The following is a 21,434-nucleotide window of genomic DNA, read 5'->3' as shown; positions in this document are numbered from 1 at the left end:
AGTGCTAGAATTACTTTTTCTTTTAAGTTATAACTTATAACTATCTATTAATATCATCTTCTTTTTCAATACCCGCCTGAAAAATATATCGGCGGAATGGCCACCTCCCCCTAAGCCTCAGAAACCTTAATCAAATGCGGCGACTCGTATAACATATACCCCGATATATTTTCATCTAATTAAATTATATTTTCTATATTTTTGTAAATATATCCCTGTATACTTCCACAAAATTGGAGACAGGATCCAAGTTACGCAAGATATAATATTTTAGAACTAACGCAACCTAATCTTGGAAATAATAAAGAAACTCGTAATTTTACATACGTACATGTGTTCGTATAGACAGTTCATGAGAAAACCTATTCACATGATGAGTTTTTTTATAGAATTAGTGACAATATGTACCCATAACTCAGAATTTGAAATAATATATATGTACAAATTTTATGTTTCTCATTAAATTTAATCTTCTTATATAATAGTAATTTGATTAAAAATATAATTGTATGTGATACTCTGATTGAGGATCCCAAGATCAAGAGCAGGTATAAATATTAAATGTGAACCAGGATCCACTATAACTTCATCACATGACTATAACAGCAGCAATTTGTTAGTTAAGAAGATTTGAAAAATGGAAAAAGTGTTTAGAGGGATAATTCGTTATAAGAATGCGTATAAGGATGATGTCTTTACAAAGTTATCCAAGGTATAATCGTGATACTAAACAAGTAATTCCCTTTCTATGTCAAATTAGTTAAACAAGTACTTCAATTAGATTAAGGAATCTGGATCTTCACCTTCTACAGTATTATTTACATGCATGGATGCTAGGATTCACCCTAACGTCATAATGAACTCAAATGTCGGAGATGTATTTACAGGTGAATGATTTGTTGATTGTGGATCCAAGGCCAACGTATAAAATATCTATATACATTTTTATTTTTCGTTGTACAGTTCGTAACCCAGGTAACATAGTACCCAATGCCAGTTATGTAGCTAATTCACGAACTCCAGCTCCTGAACCAGCTGGCTTAGAATTGGGATGTGTTGTTAATTCTATTAAAAATGTTGTAAGTGAATGGCCAATTTAAATTATATATCTTTGAATACATCAATAATTATTGAATTATTAATTGAAAAGTTATACATATCAATAATTTTATTCGTATTCCATAACTCATTTTGTTTACAAGGTCGTGTGCGGTCATTCTGACTGTAAAGCAATGATAGCTCTACAATCATTTGGTGATTCGAAGGGTTGTAGTGAATTCGATGTTATGCAGTCACCTCTTAAAGCATGGCTTCAAAGAAATGGCATGGTTTCATTTAAAAGGCATGAATGAAAATCGTAATATTGTTGTTTCGAAATAGTTATATATAGTTTTTGAATCCTTACAGGTTTTGTGAAATGAAAAAAATGGGGAAGGAGGATTCACTTATATTTATGAAAAATACCAAACATGAATTTGAGGCACGTATAGATAGTCAACTTGATGAAGCAGATCAATTATCTCAGGTACTTATTGCTTCTGTAATATATACACATGCATGTAATTACAACATATTTACTGCAATTTAAGATAAATACTCTTGTTCAAATGGAAAATATTTACTCTTATGACTTTATGAAAAACCGTATAGATGATAAAACAGCCTTTGTACATGGGCTTTGGTTCTCTTTAACTACGGGTGATGTACATTACTTCTTAAAAAATGAAAAGGCAAGTTATATAGTTTTGTTATAATGGAATTGCAATAAAATAATGCTACTATGTTTCACAATTAATTTCAGGTGTTCATTAATGTATCAGAGGATAATATTGATAATTTAGTTCAGAGATCTGAAGAATAAATTATTAATTTACCAATATATAATAATCCGCTACAGTCTATAACTAATATCGAGTTTTGTTTTTATTTTTAACGTTAATAAAAACAATTTCGTTACTAAATTGTTAAGTGAACTTACCTTGGAAACCAATATTTTCTACTACTTTTATATTCCATACAAAGAAGAATATTTAACGTACTTTTTAAACAAATTTAGTCGAAATATAGATATATTTTCACTTATAAGTAAATTGTCTACTTGCTCTACATTAAGCAAACTTATTAAACACTAACCTCAAACCTGGAAATCCCCGTATTAACAGAAATCCAAGGAAAACCTTTCTCTTAATTAATTTATGAAATATAAATAATAAAAGAAAGACTGGAACTTTCTGCACTTGTTAACGATGGTAGTTTTAAAAGGGATGTGAGACTTAGCGGAGACGAGTGCCCAAATCAGCGGGCATAATAAGTTCTAGATCATCGACTTAAAAATAAAATGAAGGGGTTTTTAAAGCTAGGTTCAAAATCTTCTTTTAAATAAAATAAAAACAATAAATATTAATCAATGTAGACAAGGACTATATAAACTTTATTTAGTCTAAGTCAAGATACTTAAAAGTACTCTTTAGTATCTCGGTCCCATCTATAATTAAGTAAAGACGCTTGAGAGCGTTTATGTCGTGTAAGATCACATCAACTGCTGTGTGCCCCTGCTGTTTGATTTCTTGACAATCAATAAAACAAAGTTATTGATTATATTGGCATAGGCGCATAAGTTATGCTCTGATAATCTATAACTGCATAAGCTATCTCAACAATGGATGACGTCATCTTAAGTAGATAACGACCTCCTCAACAAAAGTTTGTGTATCAATATATTCTCTCAAATTGTTACTGTTACTTGTTTCCTTCCAAACTATGAAATGTTACTTTTAAGTGACGAATTCTTAACTTCAAGAGTACACATTTAAATATTGGCGATAAAAAACACACAAAGAACTAGTTCAGTTGTCCAAGGAATAAGATAGAGAAGAGTCCAAGTACCTTATGCTTTAAATTTAAGTGCCCAAATCTAATTCTTATTTTTTGTCACATTGGGATACTAAACGGTTGATTAAAATAAATAAGAATAAACACATCCCTTGTGGTTCAAACCGTTTCAGTCAAGCAAATATGTTTAAATAGTTTGAATGAATAGATGATTATAATTAGAGCTTTTAATAAATTCAAAATAATACAATTATAGGAAAAATCTCCTCCTGGATGTCTCCATTTCATGTCGTCTTCCAGTAATCATCCATTCATATTCCCCTAATTTTGAGTCAAAAGTACCCTTCTGAAGAGAACGAAGTTTAAGCGTAAATCGGGGACCTAATTCTTTTAATTTAACTTTTTCACTATTTTTAAACTCATAACGATGATGTCTAAAAAACATATAGTCTCTCTGATTATGAAATGTGACGGCCCTTTGACCACGAAACTCTGGCTCATAATGAAATAGTGAGGCAAGCATTCGACCAATTGAATGTCCCAGACGTGTTGTAAAATTATTTAATATAACTTCCGGACGGTGTGAAGTTATATTTCGCCAATTTTTCTGAAAAAGAAACTTTATAAATGGCCGATATTAAATTTTATTAGGAATTACCTTCATTTCCTTGGTGGCTTTGACATTGGAGAGTTTGAAATGAGCTGTAGGTCCATCGGGTAAATGTGAAACAACCATACCATTAGGTTTTCGATTGTTTTCATTTATCACTACAACATCTGTGTATCCTCTTTCTTTTCCATCTTCTATCATTTTTTTCATTGCGCTTCTATTTCGCCAAAATAGCTCAGCATTAGGAATCATTCGGGATAACTCTTTCATAAATGTTATAGTTCGAGTGTGAGGGTTGTCACCCGATGTTATGATCACCTTAGGAACATAACTTTTATCAAAATAGGTCTTGAACTCGTCATTCAGAATGTCCCATTGGACTTCCGCATTTTCATCATCATTTGTGGTAGTTTCTTCCATCGGAGTATCCTTAACTGTAGTTTCGTCATATTCACGCGTATTTTCGATAGTGCGAGGTACAAGTTTTGGAGGAGCCTCTTCTCCAAGGGCTTCCGACTCTTTCTTCCTCTCATCTTGTCGTTTCTTCCTCTCCTTAAAGGGGAAAAATAATTATGATAAATTCATGCAGAAATGAAAAACTCGATGAATCAATGTACCGCTTTTTTAAGTCGCTTAAGTTTTTTGTAGGCCTCAACTCGACGAAGTTTATTTTTCATTCCAGAAAGACGAATGGCTTGTTTTTCGATGTCCACTTCCCTCTCAGATTTCTCTACCTTTACGGAAAGACGAACGGCTTCTTTTTCAACGTCTACTCCTCTCTCCGATTCTTCCACTTCCGTCTCTGATTCCTTCACTTCCCTCTCCGATTCGTCCATCTTTACGGATGTCTTTTCTCCAACAAAATCCTCGTTTTCGTCCATTCTGTCACAAGATTATTACACACGTGGAAATGAATTACACTATGAAATAATACACAATATTTGTTTACTTCATGAATAATTATTGTGTAGTAAAATTACTTCTTAATGACGTCATATTTAACGCAACCTTGTCTTTCCCACGGCAGCATTAAAGCTTTAAACCTTTTTAATTCACGAAACACTTGTACGCGTGTAGTACAAGTCTTATCATTTTTGCACTCATCAGACAGAGGAAGGTGCGAAAGAGTAGAGTTGGAACTGCGTATTGATTTAGATGGATCTTTTGTACGAAGCATTCGGATTTAGCAATTCAATTACTGCTTAACAAAATGATGGGGGACATCTTCTAACAAAAATACTTACCAGGATTTAATTCTTTAAATTTAATTTTCTATTCAAACATTTCCATAATTATTACTTAAAAAATGTATTCATGAATTTCTAAACAGTTGAGAAATCCATGGTGCATAAGAAGAAAAAAGCAAAATAAAAATGTAAGAACCAAGGTTAATAATCGCGACACATCAAAGTCTCGGTATTGAGTATAATACACTCGGCCTTGGTCTCGAACTAAAAATAATTGTCTTGATTTTCGTTACGAACTTTATAACCTCGGGCTTGACTTGGTCTCGATCCTTATATATTTCGTAGGAACTGATTTCGGCCGATATATATATATAAGAATTTTTAGCACTACAAATAGTGAAGAGTAATTTCTTCACCTAACGTCCCAAAAAGATAGATACGGCCAAGCAAGAAATGTTAAGATACTTGGTTGATTACTTTGAAGGTCTGAAAATGATCTTGGCCTACCGGAGGGCCAAAAAGGTATTTCAAAGATACAGTATCGTGTTTTTCAGTAGTACCACAGCGAATTTTTGTTCTCTAAGACCTTACATATCCTGAGGACGACTAGACAGAAGTTGAGAGACAAAAGCTGTTAATGTCAAATAAAAAGCTAGAAGAGAAATAATTCATGTAGATATTTTATCATTTCCCGGTAAACTATTTTTTAGTTTTTTTCTACATACATTATATTCTATAATTATAATAAAATTTTGTAAATAAATACATTTGAAAAAGGTATATAAATCGATAATTTAAGTTAAAAAGGTATTTAAGTACATATATAGGTTTAAAGAAATTATATATTTGAATTCGATCGCATATAAATTGATTGAATCGCTGATTGCAAATGGCCCTACTCCTTATAACACTATATTGTAGTGAATTTCTGATCACTCACAAGCTTGGAAATATCTTTTAAAAAACTAAATTGTTTGTGACAATTTATAAATATATTACAAATAATTACTACATTTTTGCCATACGGACTAGTTATAGTATGTTTTATTGCAGACGAATATTAAAATGTAAAAAAAAAAAAATACAATTGTTTTAGTATTGATTGCACAAATAAAGGAAGTAGAATATCAATTTAAAAATTTAAATTCCCTGTTAGAGAGTTCTCCGTTATTTTTTTAATCTTATTACTTATTAGTTATTGATTCCTTTGGCTTACTTTTGACTTTACCCCCCTCCGTCCTTCTTAATTACTAAAGCGTTAAAGTGAAGTGGCGCTACAAGTACATAAACTTCTTCTTTTTTTCAAAAAGAAGAACGACCAAATGTAGTTCTTTTACAGGCGCTAGAGGGTGTTTGATGAAACAGCTGTTTCAAAATAATCAAGTCGATACTTAAGATTGCTAACCCATTTGTTTCTTCTTTCTAATTCCTTTGGATTTTTTGGAGGGGAAAATCTGAAGAATTGAATCCGTCCTTGAAGCTTTTGATTCTTGCTATCGGATCTGTTGCTACATCCCATTACAGAGCATCCACCCATGGCTTATTTATGTATTTCTCGTTTCTATGGCGATAAAATGATGACTATATTTGTTTATACGATGGATGTATAACTACATAAGAAAAATTTTATGTCCAACAACTTTTTGTTTACATTTGCTTTGTTGCGCTACTTTACTTTAACCCTTTATTAATTACTATTGAGAAGTACACCTAGCAAACGATAGGGAGCCAAAGTCATAAATGAATTATATGGTTGTTAGGAGTGATTGTTGTCTGGGCAGCCGGATATACTTTTTTTTTCGTGTCAGAATGTACATAATTATTAATCAGGAGATCACAAAAATGATCAATAAACATTTTTACGTAAAGGCAAAATTATTCCACAGCCATGGAATATTTTTAGATACATTGACGTTACCTAAGTAATTAGTTATGTAGAATAAGGAAATTATACAAATAATTCCTCACCTCATGTCGTTTTTATTGATTACTTTAAACGATCTAAAAATAGTAGAGACAAAAACACAATAGTAATTCTAAAGCAAATGCATATCCTACATATTATCTACCTATACATGTTACAGACGAATGCCACCTACTCCGGGATGGAAGATTCCTCTGAGGCTATATCTTTGTTGAAGAAAATGTTATGATTATTAATTCAGAGTATAATAAAATTACTCAATCATTATATTATTTTAATTCGTAATTTCAAGTTGCTAGTTTAATGTAGCTTAATAATGGCAGGATTTTAATTAGAATAGGTTCGGGTCTACTGTTTACTAATTGTTATATATTTTATTACTTAAGTAGTAGTTCTGACCCTTAATTATTTACTGGTTCCTTTATGTACATTGTATATACAGGTGTACGCGTCTAAAACTGAACACTCCTTTAAATTTTACGCCATGCACATATTCGTGATTTTATTGAGTTGAAACCGGTTTATACTTCGAGGCAAGGGTCTTGACTAGTTATAAACTACACTCTAGCAAAATCTAAAATGCAACAGTGAAACTACAGCCGATAATATGGGGAGACGTCGAGTCGCAATTTTGGAACTTTCCGCGCGGGGAAAAACTCCCACTGAAATTGCCAAAGTTCTGGACTACAGCCGCACCACCGTTTACAGCGTGGTAACCAAACTGACTCCTGAGGCAACCACAAGATCTAAGTCAAGGCCTCGAAGGTCGGAAGAAATGGTTGCTGCCGTGAAAAAGTATGTCGAGGACAAGAGAGGCAAGGTCACCGTCAGCGGCCTCTCCAGGGAGTTCAACGTCAGCAGAACGACAATGGGTCGGCTAGTTAAGAAAGATCTTTTGCCTTAAGGTCTACAAGAGAAATCCCTCGTGTAGCCCTCAAGCCTGTAGACAAAGAACAACGCCTCCCAAAGTCGAAGATTCTTCTCGACAAGCTTACGAAAAAGCCTCACTCGCCTGATTGTTCGCCGCTTGACTTTGCAGTATTTGGGCGTTTAAAGGGGATGCTGTCGGTAGTCCAATACAAGTCCAAGGACCAGCTGAAGTTTGCCCTCAATAATGCCTGAGCCAACCTCGACCAGAGCTTCATCACCAAGTCATGCATCAAGTTCCGGTCCAGACTGGAGTTGGTATTGGAGAACCTGGGCGCCCATATTGAATAGACATGTGTCGAAGACTCATCTTTCATATTAAATAAATTAATTCGTCGACCACTTTAAGCCCCCCAATTACAGAATTATTTAACTATTTTTAAAAATTTCAAAGTGTTCAGTTTTAGACGCCCACACCTGTATATATATATATATATATATGAATGAATAAAGTAATTCGTTATCAGTTCTATTTGGGAATCTAATGTAGTAAGACCTTTAATCATTGTCTATTATCCTTGATTCAGTATTCCCGTGTTTCCCTTTGGGAATATCTCCTCCTCCTTCGTGTGTCACTTGAGTGCCTTTTTGGGCCTAGCCCTTTGGGTGACAAGAATTATAATTAATAAGTGGCTTATTACTCTTAAATAGTAAATACTTATTCACTTATTACCGGAACAATAACAGAAGCGCAAAAAAAAAAGAAGTGAACACGTAACATTCAGAAGTGTGTACTTCACTTCTACTTAATATTCGCATTTTTTCTATTCCCTTCACCTTACTACATACAAATTGAATTATTAAAATAGGATTAAATATCCAGAATAATAGGTCAGTGAAAAATCGTACACAATAAAAAGAGAAGATTCGCCAAGAAACGATATTATTTATTATGGGCAAAAAAAATTCTACTCTCCAAAATTTCGATATTCGATCTTTCCGCCATGCTGTGACACTTTGTTGTATGAACGAAGAAGAACAAAAAATGTTCTGTGATTTGTGTGAGATAATGCGCAACTGCAAATTTGGGCCACTAGACCCCTTGGGAAGAAAAAGAGCATCGGATCAAGTTCTTTATTGAAAAAATGTGCAACGACTCACTTTTTCTTTCTTGAATGTCCAAAAATGCTCTCTCTCTAATTTACATGCTTATTGTCTAGAAAATTGCCTTACTTTGAAGACACATAAGTATGGCTCCATCCATACTTGCCTATGGTGCCATCTAACAACCTATACAATAGATCTATTCATGAGCAAAGCAAAGTATCAAGTCATGAATGAAATTTTTTTAATTTCTGGAAGGTTACTTTCTCATTCGGACTTCAAGTTCTTCCTTTTCACAGTAATTGGAGTAAAGAGATCATATACCAGAGATATGTTCAATCGTGCTGGGATGTTGGTTATGAAAGATATTGTTGTAAAAGTACATTTATGATGCCCTATCAGACCGTGTATCCACAATTAGGAATTATGGGGAAAGGAAAGGACATATGTCCTATATGTTACGTTAATTCTGAAACATTGTCCTCCTTGTTAAAGGAGTTCATCCAGAGAAACCCCTTCAACGATTGAACATTAAAATTGATAGTTCCATAAAACATTATTGTTAAAACGAAAAGAAAACACGAGCCAATTATCCTATAGATAATTAATAGGAGAAAGGTTAATTGTTGACAATTGACTTTCAGACAGCTAATTGACATCATAGAGGAATGAAGGAAAAAACAATTGCGTCAAAAAAAAAAATAACAATTCAATATTCTGAGTATCAGAGAAATCATCAATGCAGAAACATTCTCTCAGTTACCTCAAGAAAAACTTAAATATCGTTATTGATATCTTATATTTTGTAACCAAAAAACTTATCGAGAAGAGATTATATTTGCTAAATATTCACCAATAACTAAATCCGATACGCACGATCACTCAATATAATAATTCCTTCCAAAGTGTCGATCAAATTTTCTTTTTTTTAAAAGTGACATAAAACATTAAATGAAGAGACTTGTTGGACATATGTCAGCGTGCAGAGTCCTGTTGCCACACCCAGGGGTGGGCCCTGACCCTTTGACTAAATAATTAAATAAAAAAGATGACCTTCAGAGGTTTAGTAGATGGTGATCAGCCATACAGCACCATTCATGAATAAAAACACAAGTTTCTCTTTCAGTTTGGTGCTTCTTTAAAAAAAAAATAATAATAAAACTTTACCTGTTGTTTAGTCATTCGTAAAGTGAACCTTCACTTAGTAACGTATTTTTAATATTTGAACAGTGTAACATCTACAAGTAGAAATGGATTTTTTTCCTTGCAATTCTAAGAAGGTAGGATGTTTTATCTAAAATATTTTTAAATTATTAAGTATTTGTGCTAAAATCAGTGAAATAAACTTACTAATAAATATCCTTTAATTAATAGAAATATTTATTTATTTCTTATATCCTTAGTTTTTCTTAATTAAAGCGGTTTATAAAAAAAAAAAAGATAGCTCCACCATTAATTATAATATAAAATGAAGTTTTAAATAGTTAAGTATTATAAAATAAAATGATTAAACAAATTTTTTTCTTGTTATACACATTTTGGAAATTTCTTCTTTGATAGTTATAAATATCATTATTTCTTTTTTCTTTTCTTTTTTAAATCAAAGAAAAAGCTAGAAATTTAATTACTCATTTTGACAGAATTGATATTTTCACAAGGGTTGAGTCAGTTCTTATTTAGCACTGAATTCCAGTTCAGTCTCTGCCCAAAAACTTATGCAGTTCTGTCCTTGATGACTTCATTTCATTTTATTTCTCCTTTTTAAATCAGTTCTATTACTGACAGTCGGAAGGACCAACGGTCTCAAGGACCGGTTCTAAGACTGGACTGGACCGAATAAATAAGGATTGACACAACACTAATTTTGACTAATATATAGGTATGTTACAAAATGCCGATTCACGGGAGAAAAATCTTGCAGGAGGTGCGTGTTGAAGTCTAGAAGTGTTCTAGGGATCCCTGTTGAAATGCTGGATGTTTATTACTTAAATTCAAAAAATCAATTTGACGTCATTTATATTTAATGTAGATAAGTTCTTAATCTTTCCCCCAGTCTAATTTTTTAGAGTGTAATGGAATCAAATAAAATATATAATGGACTTTAACACAGTTATTTATCTAGTATCTTGCTAAGTTTTTTAAAATCTGTTGATGCGACGTACATCCATTTTAACCTGATATTAGCACCTTCAATCTTTATTATTGCGCAAAATATAAGTAATTAGTCTTAATTTTTAACATTTCTTTCTTTTTTTTTTCTTCAATAACTATCATTAATTGTCTGGAAAGCGTGGGAAGATATCATATACTCAAATTTCATATTATACAATTCAATTGGAGGTATTTAAAGATATCATCTTTTGCACAGTACTGTAATTCATGAAAATTTCATTCAATTCTCTTGATGTTTAAGACAGTGGTGTCGTTTTATTAAAGTGTCATATTTTGTTGGATCACAGATTTTGCTGTAGATCTAATAACATAAACAGTACAAAAAAACTGTTAAATTTTGATGTTAAACTGTTCATAACTTCCTTAATATTGAAGCTCGAGACATGATTTTGGTATCAAAACGTCTTTCTTACCATTATCTATTTGATAAAACAGATTTAAAAGGGGGAAAAAATAGAATAATTTGAAATAGGACATACTTATAATATAACAAAATGTTATGGATTAAAACTAGTGATGTACCACGACCTGAATTATGAGCTATACTTGTCACTCGCTTGAATTCTTGTTACTCACTCTAACACTTTTTATTCGCTTAAAAACTCGTCACTCAAAAAAAATCATATTTTTTAAAGAATTATTGAAACAATGAATAATTCTTTTTATTCCTTGATCAGAGTAGTTATTTCGACCAAGCATTTCTATTTGAGGCCTAGACAACTAACTTATTTTTTTAAGAGAAATTATCATAGTCTGATAGTTGTAAAGTACTATTATTGATAAAATAATTTAAAACGACTTCATGGATGTTTTCCATATGGCGTTTGATTGAGGTTGTGTTGTTGACACCGGAACTTTTATATTTTTGCTGCATGGACTGTAAATCCTAGTATTTTTATCCTTATTAGATCTATTAAAAAATTATAAACAATGTTAGTTTTACTTTTTCCCATTTTCTAACTGGATAGAGAATGGGAAACAATTTGAATTAAAATCCAGAGTAACTGGTATAAGATATGTAACGATGACAATTTCCCAATCTTGTATTTCTACTAGAGATTCGAAAAGATAAAGAGATCTTTTCGAGTCACATACTTCACCATTACTTTCCTCATCATTAAAATTCTTAATAGCCAATTTATTATCATTATTTATCGAATACGAATGAATACATATTAAAATTTTAACCAATAAATTCATTTCAAAATAAAATTAAATTTTTTGAAAAAAAATTTGAAAAATTAAATGAACTTCTAAATATTAATTTTTGAAAAAAAAAATTAATATTAAATTTTCTTGTAAAAAGCAAAAAGTTTCTTAATTTGGGGAGAACTAAAGCCTCTCTAGCCTACCCTCTCTGGACACCCTATAATCAATAATTGAAGTAATAATCGTTCAGCATAGGCGAGGCTTGCCATTTATAGCAGCCTATCCGTTCATATTGTGTATACTAAGTCCATAAAATATGCATGTTCATATAAACCATCTTGTGAGTCAGGGTCCTAACCCTCCCGTAAACTCCGCAGATGTCGTTAAGGCTCATATTCCTAATTGAATTTTCCATCCATTTTAATAGGAAACGTTACTAAGAACGAATAACATTGAACATATATATATATTGTATATTATGAGCTAAGATGGGGAAATTGTTTAAAATGTGAGTATAAATCAAGAAAACAAGAATATGTTGGCAACTTTTATATATATATATAACATATTGTCTACTAAAAAAGGTCACAAAATAAAGTATAGTACTACTTACTCGCTCACACGTTTGAATTTTTTAAAATAGGAAAAAATAATTAATAAGAACACTAATATTATCATTTGGGGAGGGGGCTACACCCCTCCCCAAATCAAGGAATTCCTTGCGGACACCCCTGATCTTGCAGATTACCAACATATGCTCTTTTTAAATGCATGCTCACAAGGATTTGGACAATTTTCACTGCGAGGATTTTTTACAAGTACATTGTGCAAATTTCACTTTCTACTTCACATTGTTTATTTAAAAAAATTTAATTTCTTATGTCAAATTTTTGGAAATAAAAATTCCAAAATCCACAGTCATTCACAAATTATTTTAAATATAATTATAACATCCACAGCTATTTACAAAAAAATTAAATTTTTTGGAAAAAAAATTCAAAAGTTATATTTCAAATATAAATTTTATTATGTAAAATTGAAAAATTAAGTTTTTAGGAAAAAAATTTCAAAAAATCTATAGCTATTTAGAGAAAATTTAATTTGGATTTTTTTTTTTTGCAAAATTAAACTAAATTTCAAATTTTCTAGAAAATAGCATAAAAATTCCTTTTTTTCGGGGTTGGGGAACCCTTCCAGCCCACCACCTTCGACGCCCATGTAACCTGCCTTTACTAATTACTATTAATCAATGATAACAATATATTTACTAAAACATCATATTCATTTACAAGAAATTGAACCACCGACTCTGGAAATTATTATTTATTTGTAGATCAGGGATCGGTAACTTATGGCACGCGTGCCACTGCTAGCTCGCAGAGGCATATTGACTGGAACGCGCAAATTAAAAAATATTTCCGTAGATTGTGTGTGTTTTTTACAATTTTTGTTGATAGTGGCATACGCATTGATTGGAAATGTTGAAGTTGGCACTCCATGTCTCAAAGGTTGCCGACCCCTATTGTAGATAATACTTATCAGTTATCAATACTTATAACTATTGTTATCAATTATAATTGATAACAATAGCAATTATTAATAAATAATATGTTACTAAACATATTTACTAATATTTTCACCATTTATAAAAACTAATAATTGAATTTAATTACAGTTTTATTTATCCATAATAGCTCCATTGTTTCCTTATGACAAAGATGAAACAACTTCATTAAAATTCGCGAGTCTAAAGTAAATTTAAAATCTTTAAAAGCACAGTCGTTAAGCCTCCTCTTCCCAAATGATACGGCCTTTATTTTTAAAATTAGGCCTTTGTTCATTAGAAAGAAAGTAAATAGGTAAGGTTATATGAAAAATATTTTTAAGCAACTGCATTTATTAACGTTATATTGAGTAATGGGACAAGAACTCTAGACAAACTTGAATTCAAATATTAATATTCATGATTTCCCCCCCTAGATTTAGATGTCGATGTTGTTCAATAATATGGCGAAATGGTGCAAATCATCCCCTTGTGTTGGTGTGATAACCATCATATCTCTTTTTGGAGTTTTATATCTCATGCTCAGATCTAAATCCGAATTTCAAAATGAGACTGCTTCAAAAATGAAACACTCATACTGTGATTGCTATATGAAACCCAGAGGTATAATACATTTTTTACAAAATGCATAAATTTTATAATTAATTCATTTATACTAATTATAGTAGTTCATACTACTAATGAAGATGACTTAACAGCTTCATGCGCAATGTCAGGACTCCAAGGACCACATCAAAAAGTAATCTCGTATTCTTTCTATGATGATCCTCATACTTCGGACAAATTAAATCGAAATTTTTTTCGTGGAATCAATGAAAATTTAGAGGGAATCAAGGAACTTTTTAACAAATATTTACTTCCACACACGATTCACAAAGAAGTGCCTTTCACCATGAGATTATACTTTCAACTACATCCTTCATCCATGTAATTCTTCCTCTGGCCATATTTTTTAATTAATTTTAGCAATTTAATCGTGACTATTAATAAGTAGAACCTTTCTGTAGCCTTAAGAAATATTAATTTTATATAATCTAGGAATAAGGACAAACTCTGTAAATTAGCTTGTAATGAACCTCTCTTGGATATCTGTGAAATCAAAAATTCGAACCAACTCTTTCCTATGCTCTGGAGATTCTTTCCTATTGGAGATACTAATGTGGACTATTTTTTTTCAAGAGATTTAGACTCTCGTATCACAACCCGCGAAATCCATGCTTTACTTGAATTTATTAACTCAAAAAAGGTGTTTGTTTTTTTTTTAATGTAAGAATTGGAGTGAAGCATCTTAGTTGTTCCTTTTTTTTTTTTGTTTAATCAAATTAGTCATTACACATTATGAGGGATCACATGCACCATGGTACTCAAATCTTGGGTGGAATGTGGGGCGTTAATTTGCAAAATAAGAACTCACGCGAAAGACTCAAAACAGGTTTGTACAATATGCTCAAAGATCCAATAGCGTTCTCATCACGAACAGAGTCGCAACATGACCAAACTCTACTCAAAAAATACATCTGGTAAAATTAATTATAATTATTTTTAAAGTCTATCAATAATTGTTATTTTAATCTGTAGGCCACTGGCGGGAGTACATGGACTATCCCATGACAGCTATTTTTGCCAAACGTATAAAGACTCGATTCCATTTCCAACTCAGCGTCGAAATGAGATTCTAAATTTTGTTGGAGCAGTAGCGGACATAAACAATACAATAGTGTTTACAGAAAAGAATGAATGTCCTTATGCCTGTCGCCCAAAGGATCATAAAGAATGGGCCTATTGTTGAAAATTGTTATTATGCACGAAAGAAATTCAATTTTTATACGTTTATATTCCACGAAAAAAGTATTATTTTATAAGGTTAAAATTTAATATATTTAAGAAATGAATATGTATCGACTGAAATAGGTAATTGAAAAAGATAATAAATCATATTTTTGATTTTTAAAAATCAGTTAGTAAAAAATGTATCACAACTACTGTAGTACTTATTTTTTGATCAGTCTTCCCCATCAGTTTTTTTATCAGTTTAAAATAGAGTACAAAATCACTTTTAAGGGTATTTATTCTTTACTCAGCATAAAGTAAGAACTCTTCCATACTTATTGCTTTTATGGAAAAAATTCAACTCATTACCAAAAAAAACAAAAAACTTGTCCTCCAGAGCCCAGGAATCTGGTCTTATCAGAATGAAACATAGACCTACATGCGTAACTTAGTACTATAAACAACTTCTATTTTATGTCAAAAAAGAAACAAACATTATAATATATATTAATATATTAACAAATGTATCACAACTAATGAAAAACTTATTTTTTAATCCGCCCTCCCCCTTCAGTCTTTTTTTTATCGGTCCGATCTTTTCGACCATTCAACAATGCTAAGGACCGATTACTGATTAATCGCTCCTAGTTATTTTTTTACTTTCTCCACTCCTAGCTATAGTTGAAGAATATAAAAACGAAGAAAATAATTGATAAATGATAGCTAGAACATATAATAGTACGTTCTGACTCCACACTTCCTACTTTAAACTTAAGGTATTTTGTCTCTTTGAAAAGTGTTATGATAAACTTCAAGAGCTTAAATAAATTAGTTAGTAACTACGTCATTTCAGCTGTTGTAGTTAACCAATAGGGACCAGTTCTAGGAATATCCAATTTTATTAGTACCGTATTGATAGGATTTCAGTTTTTTTCTTTATTTTAGCCCGATCAAGAACTAATCACAAGCAATAATTTCTCATCTTACTCAGGGGTATGAGAGATTTTGGTTTAAAGTAGTGATGGGACGATTAATCGGAATCGGATAATTGGGTGTTCTTTTCTGGAATTGGTATCGGAAAAATAATATTTAATCTGCATTTCAGATTCTGTTTTATTATTATTTATTTTCTGGAATTTTACTATTTATTACTTTTCTAAGTTATGAAAAAAAAACAAAAAAAAAACAACTTCCCCCGTAATTAAATAATTTTTGTTTTTACTAGAAAATTTACCAAATTTTTTCAAAAATTAAAAATAAATTTTTTTCAAAAATTTAAATTTTCTGTTTTACAATTTAAAAGATATTTCAACGCCCGGCCGACATGACCTAAAACCAATAATTCCAAAGTATTTTTGATGTAGTGCATTAATTAATAACCATTTATTGGTGTTTTCGAAATTAACCAAAAATAGGATACTTGATACACCAAGAGGATACATGGTACAGGATAGGATTAGACAAGTTACAACAGAAGAAAACATGTAAAAACTGTCATTTGTTATATTCAAGTATTTATTTTACTTTTTATTTTTTAGTAAAAAGTAATTACTTATAATTACATATATATAAGATAAACAAATAAACCATTTACAGAAATAGAGCATGGTTAAAATATAGGGGGAAAAAATAAATAAATAGGGAACTTATGACTAAGCAGTTGCTCCTTCACAAATAAAAAATAAACAGGACTAAATGAAATATTAGCCCATATTATGTAAGGGTGCCAAAACTAAACACCTTCCATGTACTCTAGTATTCCTTGGACTGACTCACGAAGATAATAAAGCTCGCCAATATTGTTTTGGATCAGGATTTTCATGAGCATATGAAAATATTCAATTCATAAATTACTTCTTCACACGTAGCGTCGGATGATTAACTTAAGTAGAGTTCGAAAAAGTCTTAACTGCCAATGATAAATTTCCTACATTTGAGGATTTTGTGTTCATTATATCAGAATGAAGCATTACATGGGAATAAAAATAATCTTACTTACGAAAAATTGAATTATGATGTGTATACCTGAATAACGACCAATTGTCAATTTTAAATTATGAAAAATTTCCCATGTTTTATTTTATATCTAGGAAGAGTAATGTTTTAATCTGATGAAACAATCTAATCAAGGATGTGTATGTAGTAAGCGAAGAAAGGAGATTGGAATTAGTGATAACAAGGATATCAATGTTAACAATCCTTAAATAATTACCAATTTCTTTTTCATATGTCATCTCAGTAGTTCGCATGCAGAATCCGTGAGCAGGGGTTTATTCTAGCATATTAAAAGGGGCATTGGTACTCAGAAACGTGTCGGCGGTAGATTCGAAGTATATACTACTGGGTTGTGTTTATAAAATGATCATTAATGAATAAAATTAATATTCATATATTTTCCTGTAAAATAACACTAATTAATTTACATATATGATATATATAGTAAATCAACAATACATATTATTATACTCAGATTATACTATTATTTTAAATTGTATTAAAATATACAATCGTAAATATTAATAAATTTAATATTATTTTCCGACCAAATGGTCCTTTGACGAAATGACTGTTCGGCAAAATGTACATTCGCAAATTATCCGTTCGGCAAATTGTCATTGTTATTCTGCAAAAAAAATAGAAAAATAAAAATAATAGGCCAATTGTTCTAGAACCGGTCAAAAACAGTAAAGTTTATATCTAAATATATTAAAAAGTTTGTTAAAATAATATATCAATCCTAATTATTAAAAAAAAGTATATAATTGTTATATTTATTTTTTCTTGTTACATCCATAATATTTTGTTTACCTACGGAGGAGATAATAATTATTTGATGGCTTGCCGATTTTGTAAGTCTAGATTTATGGCAAGGCTTCCAGAATTTTGTAATGTGGCCTTTGTCATTTTGGAAGCCAACCCTTTAAAAAATTCAATTTCAAAAGCAAAATAGAAGTCGTATATTGAGAAAATTGTCTGGAGTTTTAAATTCAAATATGGGGATATCGTCTTTTACATGCACATATCTCAATTCCTAGTTATAGTCACTTTCTTCAGAACATTGAAAAGTAACAATAATTTTTTGATTTTCTTGTAGACGCATCGAATTTATTGGTAGAAATAAATTTAAATTTAATGAATGAAGCAAGCAGTATTATACATTTGGTAAAAGAAAGATCGTAATTGCATGGTCCAATTGTTAAATGAAATTCATAATCTTAAATTTGTTATCGATTGTATTTCAATATCAATAAAGTATGAGTTTTAAGATATTTAATTTTAATTAATTCATTACTTAACAATGCATACTAAGAAAGTTTTAAACTACATTTAATCCTAAAAGTTGTTTGCTTAAAGCAATCCTTATACATAGTTGTTATTGTAATTCTTTTATGTCTTCTTGTCACTTAAAAAGCTCACTATATGCAGAGTGGAATGAAATTGAAAAAAATGTTTGCAATTAATTATTCATGATAACTATTTGTAGTTATTTTCCACTTTATCACATTGACTTGTTCTTTAATTTCGGGAGTGACGAAGTTTCCAATTCCACATATTTGCCAGGGAGTCTCTATCTAGTATCTTCTAATTGATGATGAAGGGGTAAGATAATTGATAGACGTTCTATCAAATGACAGTCAATGCAAATTAGTAATTATAATACATATGGATTAACTACATTTGGTCTTGGATTGAATGATAGAATTGATGACGACAAGGCTAAAGAGAATTAGCCTTATATTTCATTTTCCTAATGGATTTGAGAGAAATCAGACATTATTCTTCTTTCCTCGCTGCAGTCTGCTATGGAAAGTGATCCTCTTGAGAAACTTAGACTTGGCTTCATAAGTTATGGTACCAATCACTAATATTAAATCTTCCACTATAAAACAATATTATATGAAAGTTCTTGAAGTAGCTACCAAAGTTGGGTTAGAACCCGTAGCAACCATTATGCCTCAAACAGAAAATTCTATACGGATGAACTAGGAAATTGAATTTTTCCTTAGATATATACTTCCGAAAAAAATAATATTTATGTTATTCGATTTGGTACATATCTTCAAAAAAAATGTATAACAACTTTACTAGGAAACGAAAATTATCATGTCGATCTTTTGAGAATGAGGAGATTATTCTTGAAGCCGAATTTGAGTATGTGAGCCAAATTTACTACATGGAGCTAGGCCAGGGATTGAAATTGGCTCACAAGCTTAATCATAAAGTAATCGCTCCTCAACCAATTGAAAAGTGTAATGTTGATCTTTCCGTAAGGTTTTTTTACGAGTCCACTTGGATGCACTTAACCATTATGTGCCGAAAGATGATAAATTCAGAAGCTTCAAATAAACAGGACAAGTTATGGATATTCTTAAGCGCTTTTGGAATTGCATAAATGTGAACTCTAATACTATGTGCGTCCAAAAGACGATTAATTAAAACCAATTTCTGTAAATGAGCAGGAAAAATAGATTTGATTAAGTTTGCAGAATGGATTAAAAAATGGGAGACACTCTCAAAGAAACATGGAGGATCTTCCGAGACATTTCATGCCGCCTATCAAACATCCATAGAACAAGCCCATTTAACTATATATTTAATGGATAAAAATAAAGTTAAGTTTAATTTTCCTCGTAAAACTAATTCGGACCCAATAGAAAGGCGTTTTGGGTGGTATAATCAAGTTGCTGGTGGAAATTACTATATCAGTTGTCAATAGTTTTTTGAAGCTGAAAAATAAAATGGTGTTATCCTACTTTTAAAATCAATTACATCATTTTATTCGGTACAAAAAGAGTCTAATTACACAAGTAAAGAAGATGTTTCTACATTTATCAGTCTTATATCTTCCAATTCTGCAATTCAGCCGCTCATTTATTTTGTATGTTACCCATTCTATTTAAAAAAAGTGGAATCGGCAGTACTACACCAAGTTATTATCCTCGGATGGAGATATTACTTTCTCAATGGATGAATTGTGAAAATATCAAGAATTAGTCTCCTTTTGTTAGTAAAATTAATAGAGATGGTCTAAAAAAAGTCTGGTGATGTAATCCATCTTCTGGGAGGATATCTCGATGAACTGTTAAAAAAATATTTTTTCAAATAAAGGAAGGCGAAATGTTATTTTATCTATGGCTACTCCAAGAAGTGTTTTTGTAAAATTTGGACGAAGATTTTTTTACTTCTAATCAAACTATAGCATGGTATGCAAAATTTTCATTCAGTAATAATCATCTTCTCAGTAGCACTTTCTTTCATCAAATTGCATAAAAAATGTTTAATATGGTTGGAAAAAACAATGTGTCTGAGGCAAACAGCAATCTTCATATATAAAAAAAAAAGTTATTACTTATGAGCTGTTAAAGTTTAAATTTACTGCATTTACTTTATTAATATGATAAATGATAAATCCATTTGCACTCTAATAAAACGCCAAAAGAAGATGTCTTTCCATTTTTATTTCAGTGTTCCCTGGCCTGACCATACGTCATACTTTCAATTTATATCTCGAAATTGGAGACAACGTAAGCGGAGAGTTGAAACCACCTACCTATATTATAAATTATAATTAGCATTATATAGGTGGGTGATTGAAACTCAATCCTTAAAACCTCTTGATAATAAGGAAATAATTTTGAAGCGAAGAATATATTAATATTTATTGCCAATATTGGAGTAAGAGGAGAGGGATGTCGACTTTTTCAAAATATTTGGTCAATTATCACTTTGGAATAGGTTGTGAGCTTGTTTCTTATGGAGTATTCTGGAAAAATGACTTGGAGTAAATCGATGGACTGAGGGATGAGGATTCATGAATATTACAGGGGGCGCTCTAGAGAAGGAGTATGCACACTTTTAGATATTTTACAACCTGTCATACAAAAAATATTATTCCAGTTCATTCAATGTATTTCAATTATATCGGATTGAATCTCCTTGGTGGTGGTCATTACTTTTTTAGTTGCAGACATTTTTTAGAGAGTGAAAAAAAGGAAAAGAATTAGGTCTTTATTAAAAATGAACTTTAGGTCCATAAGTTAATTAAAAGAAATTTTCTTATTAAACTCATCTTTACAAAACGTTGAAGATGATTCAAAAACATCTTTGTGAATGATTTCTAGAGATATTCACATCCATAGTTAATTAATATTTTGGGTTCTAAAATTAAAACAGTTTCTATAGGATTAGTATAAAATAATATAGTGTAATACTAAAAGTAATACAATACTACATTCATTGACATTGCCATGGATG

The 21,434-nt window shown here is 30.9% G+C and overlaps 3 protein-coding genes across 10 annotated transcripts; 2 read left to right on the top strand and 1 right to left on the bottom strand.

Annotated features, from left to right (window-relative positions):
- The first annotated feature begins 325 nt into the window (after positions 1–325).
- Positions 326–2,090, top strand: CAHbeta (carbonic anhydrase beta). Its single transcript, XM_040710979.2, has 7 exons — positions 326–712; positions 782–887; positions 964–1,079; positions 1,203–1,342; positions 1,408–1,525; positions 1,590–1,730; positions 1,802–2,090. Exons 1-7 carry the CDS (start codon positions 638–640, stop codon positions 1,859–1,861), a joined length of 756 nt encoding a protein of 251 aa, XP_040566913.1. The 5' UTR covers positions 326–637; the 3' UTR covers positions 1,862–2,090.
- A 934-nt stretch (positions 2,091–3,024) lies between these two features.
- LOC121116691 (ribosome production factor 1) lies at positions 3,025–4,409 on the bottom strand. Its single transcript, XM_040710981.2, has 3 exons — positions 4,060–4,409; positions 3,491–3,994; positions 3,025–3,439 (listed from the first exon to the last, which is right to left on the bottom strand). The coding sequence occupies exons 1-3, from the start codon at positions 4,321–4,323 to the stop codon at positions 3,083–3,085; spliced, it is 1,125 nt and encodes a 374-aa protein (XP_040566915.1). The 5' UTR covers positions 4,324–4,409; the 3' UTR covers positions 3,025–3,082.
- A 3,505-nt stretch (positions 4,410–7,914) lies between these two features.
- LOC121116692 (uncharacterized) lies at positions 7,915–15,388 on the top strand. 8 transcript variants are annotated; one of them, XM_071887786.1, is made up of 8 exons: positions 7,915–9,804; positions 13,540–13,586; positions 13,675–13,704; positions 13,826–14,012; positions 14,075–14,336; positions 14,448–14,655; positions 14,736–14,929; positions 14,988–15,388. In XM_071887786.1, exons 4-8 carry the CDS (start codon positions 13,832–13,834, stop codon positions 15,196–15,198), a joined length of 1,056 nt encoding a protein of 351 aa, XP_071743887.1. In that variant the 5' UTR covers positions 7,915–9,804; positions 13,540–13,586; positions 13,675–13,704; positions 13,826–13,831; the 3' UTR covers positions 15,199–15,388. The 8 variants fall into 8 exon arrangements, with proteins under 8 accessions (XP_071743887.1, XP_071743886.1, XP_040566916.1 ...); XM_071887783.1 differs by adding an exon at positions 12,273–12,353 and having other exon boundaries at positions 7,917–9,804; positions 13,540–13,704; XM_071887785.1 differs by lacking the exon at positions 13,675–13,704.
- The last annotated feature ends 6,046 nt before the right edge of the window (positions 15,389–21,434 follow it).

The sequence above is a fragment of the Lepeophtheirus salmonis genome, chromosome 4, assembly GCF_016086655.4.
Source record: "Lepeophtheirus salmonis chromosome 4, UVic_Lsal_1.4, whole genome shotgun sequence".
In the NCBI taxonomy this organism is placed as follows: domain Eukaryota; kingdom Metazoa; phylum Arthropoda; class Copepoda; order Siphonostomatoida; family Caligidae; genus Lepeophtheirus; species Lepeophtheirus salmonis.
This window is presented reverse-complemented; position numbering and strand designations above follow the sequence as displayed.